This window comes from Lynx canadensis, chromosome X, assembly GCF_007474595.2.
Source record: "Lynx canadensis isolate LIC74 chromosome X, mLynCan4.pri.v2, whole genome shotgun sequence".
In the NCBI taxonomy this organism is placed as follows: domain Eukaryota; kingdom Metazoa; phylum Chordata; class Mammalia; order Carnivora; family Felidae; genus Lynx; species Lynx canadensis.
The window spans coordinates 116,942,410-116,950,844 of NC_044321.2; the positions used below are offsets into that span (position 1 = coordinate 116,942,410).

General features: G+C 56.8%; 1 protein-coding gene across 1 annotated transcript; it reads left to right on the forward strand.

The window, feature by feature from the left end:
* The first annotated feature begins 3,871 nt into the window (after window positions 1-3,871).
* Window positions 3,872-8,087, forward strand: SLITRK2 (SLIT and NTRK like family member 2). Its single transcript, XM_030306069.1, has 2 exons — window positions 3,872-4,015; window positions 4,503-8,087. The coding sequence occupies exon 2, from the start codon at window positions 4,546-4,548 to the stop codon at window positions 7,081-7,083; it is 2,538 nt and encodes an 845-aa protein (XP_030161929.1). The 5' UTR covers window positions 3,872-4,015; window positions 4,503-4,545; the 3' UTR covers window positions 7,084-8,087.
* Window positions 8,088-8,435: the final 348 nt, after the last annotated feature.

Genomic DNA, 8,435 nt, shown 5'->3' on the forward strand with positions numbered 1-8,435 from the left:
TCCCGGCCGGCCGCTGCTGCGGGCGCCTCCGGGGGAAGCTGCGGGTGGCGCGCTCGCCGGGTAAGTTCTGGGCACTCGGGAGCGCCGCGCTCGGCCCCCAGCCTTGCCCGGCCGGCTCCCCTCGTGGCGGTGGGGGGCCGGGGTGGGGGATCGGGTGCGGGCGGCCCGCGGTGGCCACCCCCGCCCGCCCGGGCTCGCCGGCTCCGAGACGGTCCGCGCGGGCGTGGTCGGACTCCGGGCGTCGCGCGGCCGCGGGGCCACCGCCGGCCCGGTGCGAGCTGCCGCTCCCGAGGAGAACGCTCGCCGGCGCGCGGTGCCGGGCCCCGCGGCGAGGGCAGCGCGGGTGGCCGTCGCGCCTGCGGGCCCCGGCTCCGGGTACCGGGCGTCTGGCCGCCCCGGGGAAGGGCGAGGAGGGCTGGGCTAGCGGTCGGTGCCGGGTCCCCGGAGACTGGGGACGCGCCTGGCGCCCCCGGGCCGCCCGGAAGCGCCCTCCGGGAACCGCACCTGCCGAGGTGGGGGGGGGGGGGCGGGTAGCGGAAGGGGGAAGAAGGGCGAGCGGGCCGCGGACACCCCTCCCCGGCAGGCCCGCGGGACTCCCGTTAACCGCCCTTCCCCCAGGCCCGGCGGGCGGCCGGGCGGCGCAGGCTGTGACCCCGCCGGCAACTCCCCGCGCCCCGTGGAAGCACCGGCGACCCGAGCCGGGCTCTCTACTCGGAGGCGAGGGAGACCGAGGCGACGGAGTCCCCGCTTGTGGCTCCGTCGCCCCAGCGACGAGAGGGGGCGTTCGCCTTATCTTAGTGTCCGTCCCTGCCTCCCGTGGGCTCCCAGTTCACCCAGGACCTTTCCGCCGCCTTAAAAGCCCGCTGTCGCCGGCAGGTGCTGCGGCGGCTCCTCCCGAGACGCGGGGCCGTTCGGAAACTTACTTAAAGTGCTTTCTCCTGCTGAGGCGGATTCGGCCTCAGTAACTGGGTTTGGGAAAGCGGCCGCGGAAGCCAGGCGACAGGCAGGAGACCGAGCAGTGGTGGGAGAGTCCACCGACCCGTGTCGGAAGCCGACCGTGGAAGGAAGATCTGTCACCCCGTCTCAGGATTCCCAGTGTCGCCCCCCCCCAACTCCAGCCAGCTTACCACCACGCTTCCTTCACTCTATCATTTTCACGGGTTTCAAGCTCTGCCAGCTGCCCCCCCATCCATCTATCCCTTTCTCTGTCTCTCTCTCTCTCTGAAATGTTTAATAGTCTCTGTCCTTAAACACTACTGGCAGCCTCATCAATGTCTTGAAGGAAATTACTATATTTGCTAACTACAACTCATATTTGATATTTCACTTCCAAATACTTTTTTTTTTTCTTAAAGCACACATTTAGGTAGACACCACTAAGCTGAGGCCGACAGCCCTTCACTAATTCACACTGAGCACTGGTGATATGTGGGGAAAGGTCCTGGGCCAGGACTCCGAATCCCTGGGTTCTGGTTCTAATTGTATGGATTCTTGAACTTCAGGAAGTCAGCACTCGTCCTGGTGGAGGAATGCCCTCATCTATAAAATGAATCTCATTGCAAAGGTCTTGTCCAGCTCTCACGCTGGCTTCTGCTTCAATGTAATATTAACCTAATTAATACATGTTTGTTAAATGAACGACAATGAATAAGCCATATCTCTCTAGGAACTACGTGTATTTAATATTTAGCAACATGTCGAAACAAATGCCCCTTTGCTATGCAAGGAAGCTTAATCGCTCACTGCATCACTCCGCCACGGCTGGGGGGGGGGGCTCACGGGCTGCCCCTCCCCCGCTGAGGACGGCTGGGCTCCGTGTTGCCCTTTGGCACAGAGAAGGAAAACTTGAGGCCCCAGAAGGACGGGATCTTCCCCGAGGCCAAGCAAGAACTACAGGATGGGGAGGGGGCGCATGACGTCTGGTCCAAGGCTCTTCCGGGAAGGGAAAGGACAGGGAGCCGTGAAAGGCTGAGAAAAACTCCGGAGGAGACTGCCAGAGAGCCACAGGTTGCCTTCCTGCCCAAGTTGAGAAACTATCAGAGCCCTTCTTGGGGAGGAGAGAGCCAGTGTGGGCCGAACAGTGAGTCCCAGGACCCGAGCGGAGCAGGGAGGTGGGAGGGGAGACGCGGGGGGCTTTCCATCCTCGGCGGCTCATTCCGCCCGTGGGGCTGGTCTGTGTTCCAAATGCGGCCCGGCAATGGGACCCTGTGTCAGCTCTGCCTGCAGCGCTCAGGGAAGGCAAGTGTGAGTGTTTTGTGGGACAGGCCCACCCTGGGTCGATTCATTTACCCCTCTCTTTGATCGCCCCTTTTCCCTGACTCGCCAGAGGCGCCCTGGCCCTCCCGGGCGGTAGCAGATAAAGGCATCTTGCAAATGGACCCCCACACGGGAGACACCCGGTTCCAGGGGACCTTAAGATCATTAAGGAGAAGCGGGATAATGGAGGCCAAAAGCCAACACCTGGCTGTTAATGGCGTGGAAAGGTTCTGTGAATCCGAGCGAATGTCAGAACCGGAAGGGCCCGTACAGCCCCATCCCCTTCTGCCAACGGCGATGCGAAGTTGCAGAGAGAAGCGAGCAACCTGGCCACAGAGCTAGATCAGAACCCAGGCGCACTGGATGTCGGGCGGGACCTCTCCCCGTCTCCCCCGGTTCTCGGCCGCCGGCCTTCCCGCACTGCTGCCTTCGTTCTAGCTCCCCTGCCCTTGTCGCCTGCAGCTTTAGGCCCCTCCTCGGGCGCCCGCGCTGGGGCTCCCACACCCAGCCGAGCGAGGCTCAGCCTGGCAGTGTCTTTCTGACACCCACTCCTCCTTCCTGCAGGCGCAGAGCACGCATTTAAACTTCATCTTCTGGCTAACTATAAACCTCAGGGAGAGAATGGTTCTGAAGCCGCTCGTCTCTAACGCTGAGCTGGCTTTCAGAATCCAGGCGAATGTGTGTTTGGCCAGTCACGGCCCAGAAAGTACTTCTCTCAGCACTGAAACAAAGCTGTGTATGTAAGGCACAAATCCCCTCTTCGCCCTCCTACACAGGCACTGTGGAGCGGGCACACACCGCACTCCGCACCGAGAGCACGGGGGCAGGAGATCTAGGAGGCTGGCAGGCGGGCCCCAGTCCTGGAGCAAAGAGGCACATCTCCCACACACACACACACACACACACACACACACACACACACACATGAGCGCGCGCGCGCGCACGCGCACACACACACACACACACACACACACACACACACACACACCCTCTCACTGGGAAGATCCGGACCTCTGCTTGGGAATTTGGAATGAGACCCTACTGGAATGGCCAGGAGGGGTAGCAGGTGGAAGAAACCACTCGGAGGGGCCAGGGGCCGGAGGAGTCCCGGCGGTCGCAGCCCCTTAGCGGGGACCCCTCCTGGAGAATCCCTCTCCAGGGGCTTCGCCAGCCGCTCGCCGCCCGCCGGGCTGGAGGTGGAGTAGTTCAGAAGCAACTGACGCAGCCCGGATTCGAGCTTTGCAAAGCCGCTCGCTGGGAAGGGAAGCATCTGCCCCTCCCTCCCCCACCGCGCGCCCTCGATCCGCCGCTTGCCCCCTCCCCGCGTGACGTCACCCCAGCCCTGTCCGGGGGAGCCTGCAAAACCTCTCAAATTCAAACTGTCGGGCGCACTGCTGCCGCCGCCGCCAGCGCATCGGAAGCGCGCGCCCAGGCTCGGCCGTCGCCGCCGTCGCCGTCGCCGCCGCCGCCCGCCACCCGGGCCGGCCGGCTCCCCGACCTCCCTCCGCAACCGCACCCCCGGGTCGCCGTCGGCTCAGCCTGCAGCCGCCCCGGCCGTCCTCTCCTCCCCTGCGGCCTGCCGGATTTCGGATTTCTGCGCACCCCGCCCCCCCCCCCCCAGGCAAATTAAATCCGCCGGCGGAAAGCAGGGCATCCCCCCGGAAGCGGCGTCTTCTTTTACCTTGCTCTTCTTCTCTTTCCGAAGATGCCAAACTACTGGCGGACTGCAGAGGAGAGGGGTCCCGTCTTCTCCTGATGTGTGAGTAACCCCCACCCCGCGCTGCCTCGGCGCTTCCATCCTCTCTCCCTCCCCCACCGCCAGTCCCCTGATTTTCCCACCCCCTTTTTGCGCAGTTAAAAAAAAAAAAAAGTAAAGCAATTTCTGCCGCGAGCCTAAGACGGGCGAGCCGCCCGAGATCTCTTCAAGCTACCCCAGGGGAGGAGGAGATGGGCTGGATTTAGTAGGACAACTCGATTACTAATGACTCCGTGGCTGGCTGCGACCCGCCGGGAAATCAGGTGCAAGCATGTGTGCTCCGGGACGCGCGTGTGGGTGGGCCGGGGGCGGGGGCGAGGGCGAGGAGAGAAGAAACCGCTTGGAGAAACGCAGTGATTTCATTCTGCCGTGTTGCCCACTCCCCGCATCGTCCCTTCCTCCCACTCCGCCCCCCTGCTTTGCCATTTTAATCGGGCTTCCTTGTTTCTTTCTCCCCCGCATCCTGCTCTCTCCGGCACCCTTCCCCAAGGTTTGCCTGTAGGTACCTGAACTGACACCGACGGTGCCTAAAGATGCTGAGCGGCGTTTGGTTCCTCAGCGTGTTAACCGTGGCCGGGATCTTACACACGGAGAGCCGCAAAACTGCCAAAGACATTTGCAAGATCCGCTGCCTGTGCGAAGAGAAGGAAAACGTACTGAATATTAACTGCGAAAACAAAGGATTTACAACTGTCAGCCTGCTCCAGCCCCCCCAGTATCGAATCTACCAGCTGTTCCTCAATGGAAACCTCCTGACCCGCCTGTACCCTAACGAGTTCGTCAATTACTCCAACGCCGTGACTCTCCACCTGGGCAACAACGGGCTGCAGGAGATCCGCACCGGGGCGTTCAGCGGCCTCAAGACCCTCAAGAGACTGCACCTCAACAACAACAAGCTCGAGGTGCTGAGGGAAGACACCTTCCTCGGCCTGGAGAGCCTCGAGTACCTCCAGGCCGACTACAATTACATCAGTGCCATCGAGGCGGGGGCCTTCAGCAAACTGAATAAGCTCAAAGTGCTCATCCTGAATGACAACCTTCTGCTGTCGCTGCCCAGCAATGTGTTCCGCTTCGTCCTGCTGACCCACCTGGACCTGAGAGGCAACAGGCTGAAAGTGATGCCTTTCGCCGGCGTCCTTGAGCATATTGGAGGCATCATGGAGATCCAGCTGGAGGAAAACCCGTGGAATTGCACTTGTGACCTACTTCCTCTCAAGGCTTGGCTGGACACCATAACGGTGTTCGTGGGGGAGATCGTCTGCGAGACTCCCTTTCGACTGCACGGGAAGGATGTGACCCAACTGACCAGGCAAGACCTCTGTCCCAGAAAGAGCCCCGGGGACGCCAGTCAGAGGGGTGGCCACGCTGACACTCACGTCCAAAGGCTGTCGCCTACGGTGAATCCTGCGCTCAACCCGACCAGGGCCCCCAAAGCCAGCCGGCCGCCCAAGATGAGAAATCGCCCAACTCCCCGGGTCACTGTCTCAAAGGACAGGCAGAGCTTTGGACCCATCATGGTGTACCAGACCAAGTCCCCCGTGCCCCTCACCTGCCCCAGTAGCTGTGTCTGCACCTCTCAGAGCTCCGACAACGGCCTAAACGTCAACTGCCAGGAAAGGAAGTTCACCAACATCTCCGACCTGCAGCCCAGACCTACCAGCCCCAAGAAACTCTACCTGACAGGGAACTATCTGCAGACTGTCTATAAGAACGACCTCTCAGAATACAGCTCTCTGGATCTGCTGCACTTAGGAAACAACAGGATCGCGGTCATCCAGGAGGGTGCCTTCACAAACCTGACCAGTTTACGCAGACTCTATCTGAACGGCAATTACCTTGAAGTGCTGCACCCTTCTATGTTTCACGGGCTGCGGAGCTTGCAGTATCTCTACTTAGAGTATAATGTCATTAAGGAAATTAAACCGCTGACCTTCGATGCTCTGATTAACCTCCAGCTACTGTTTCTCAACAACAACCTGCTGCGCTCCTTGCCTGACAACATATTCGGGGGCACGGCCCTCACCAGGCTGAACCTGAGAAACAACCACTTTTCCCACCTGCCCGTGAAGGGGGTTCTGGATCAGCTCCCGGCGTTCATTCAGATCGACCTGCAAGAGAACCCGTGGGACTGTACCTGTGACATCATGGGGCTGAAGGACTGGACGGAACACGCCAATTCCCCCGTCATCATCAACGAGGTGACCTGTGAATCTCCCGCCAAGCACGCAGGGGAGATACTGAAGTTTCTGGGGCGGGAGGCCATCTGTCCGGACAGCCCGAACTTGTCAGACGGAACCGTTCTGTCAATGAATCACAACACAGACACTCCCCGGTCGCTCAGCGTGGCCCCCAGTTCCTACCCCGAGCTACACACGGAGGTTCCACTCTCCGTCTTAATTTTAGGATTGCTTGTGGTCTTCATCTTGTCTGTCTGTTTCGGGGCCGGCTTGTTCGTCTTCGTCCTGAAACGCAGAAAGGGGGTGCCGAGCGTCCCGAGGAGTGCCAACAGCCTCGACGTGAGCTCCTTCCAGCTCCAGTACGGGTCCTACAACAGCGAGACTCAGGATAAGACGGACGGCCACGTCTACAACTACATCCCCCCCCCCGTGGGTCAGATGTGCCAGAACCCCATCTACATGCAGAAGGAAGGAGACCCGGTAGCCTACTACCGCAACCTGCAAGACTTCAGCTATGGCAACCTGGACGAGAAAAAGGAAGAGCCGGCCACGCTTGCCTACACTATAAGCGCCGCCGAGTTGCTGGAAAAGCCGGCCGCACCCAGAGAGCCCGAGCTGCTGTACCAGAACATCGCCGAGCGGGTCAAGGAACTTCCCAGCGCAGGACTCGCCCACTATAACTTTTGTACCTTACCGAAGAGGCAGTTCGCCCCTGCGTATGAATCTCGACGCCAAAACCAAGACAGAATCAATAAAACCGTTTTGTACGGAACTCCCAGGAAATGCTTTGTGGGGCAGTCAAAACCCGACCACCCTTTACTGCAAGCTAAGCCGCAGTCCGAACCAGACTACCTCGAAGTTCTGGAAAAACAAACTGCAATCAGTCAGCTGTGAAGGGAAACCATTTACAACCCTATGGCAGCCGAGGGTGCTGCTGCAAACTGTTGGAAGCACTACATTGGCTTTTGTGTGTGTTTGCCTTCTCCCTTCCTCGGCATCAATGGGGGACTTTGAAAATGCGTGGGGGATGGGGTGAAGCAATGATACTGCTTTTCCAAGTTTTCCTTTAAATTATTTCTCTCTCGCTCCCCTCCCCCACCTTTTCCCCCCTTCTCTCCTTAGGAACCGTCACGGAACACGAGTGTTTTCTACGGTGCGTTGTTTTTTGGTTTCTGGTTTGGTTTTTTTGTTTTTTTCCGTATGTTCTATGGATGGTTTTGTTTCTTTTTTCTTCCTTTCTTTTTCCAGTGTGTGGGAATGGGAAGAGGAGATTGTAGTGAATGAAGAAAGAGTAAGCAAACTTTTCACGTTAAAAATGGATATTTGGCGTATTTTGTAGAAGATCTCCAAAGACCTTTGGAGACTATACATTCTTTTGTAAATAATGATATGTGGTATTTCTGTCTTCAGTTTCCAAGTATAGCCGCCAGGCAACACCTCTTTGTGTTAAAGTGCCTTTGCACTTTAAGTACATTACTTAAATGTTGCTGTTAGCTTTGATAAATTGGACATATTTTAATGTGTTGTATTTTTGAAATTAAAAACACTGTAAAATAGACGAAAATGTCAGCTATATGAAGTCAACGTACAGTTTGCTTGAGTTATAGAAACCAGCCTGTCATCAAATGATTCTAGTTGTAGGACTTTAGAGATTTAACTGTAAAATATTTCCTTTCTTCTGGGTTTGTTCTAAGTGATTTTATTTAAGTCAACTAAGGGGATTTAACAGTGGACTAGAGGTCAGACTGCCTCAGTCGGGATTAGTAATTCATTAATAAAATATATTTAACCCAATATCGGAGTGCATCGGACAATTAATGCCCTTCCGTAAATCATTATTTTACGCTAACATGGTCAGCGTTTTAGGTTATTTTCCTGATCCAGAGTGCATTACACGACTTGTAATATATCTTTTCTGCATTAAATTAGATATTTTTATATATTTAAGTGAAAGAGTGGATTTCTAACTTTTTAATTGAAATTAGTATTTTTTCTGCCTATTGAAACATTTTCTATAAACACGCACCAGTAGAGGCCGCCACACACCTCATTTAATAAAGACACAGGAGCCATTCAATACCTTGAAAGAAGGAAGACTTCCAAGGTGAGGTGAAAACATCCCAAGTAACTTCTCTGCAAATTCAAGGCAGCAGAGACAAGCGTATGCATTACCTTCTGTTTCTTTTTAGGGTTAAAGATTAGACTCAGAATCCTCAATTTTCACATTTTCAGAGAAAGCAGCACTT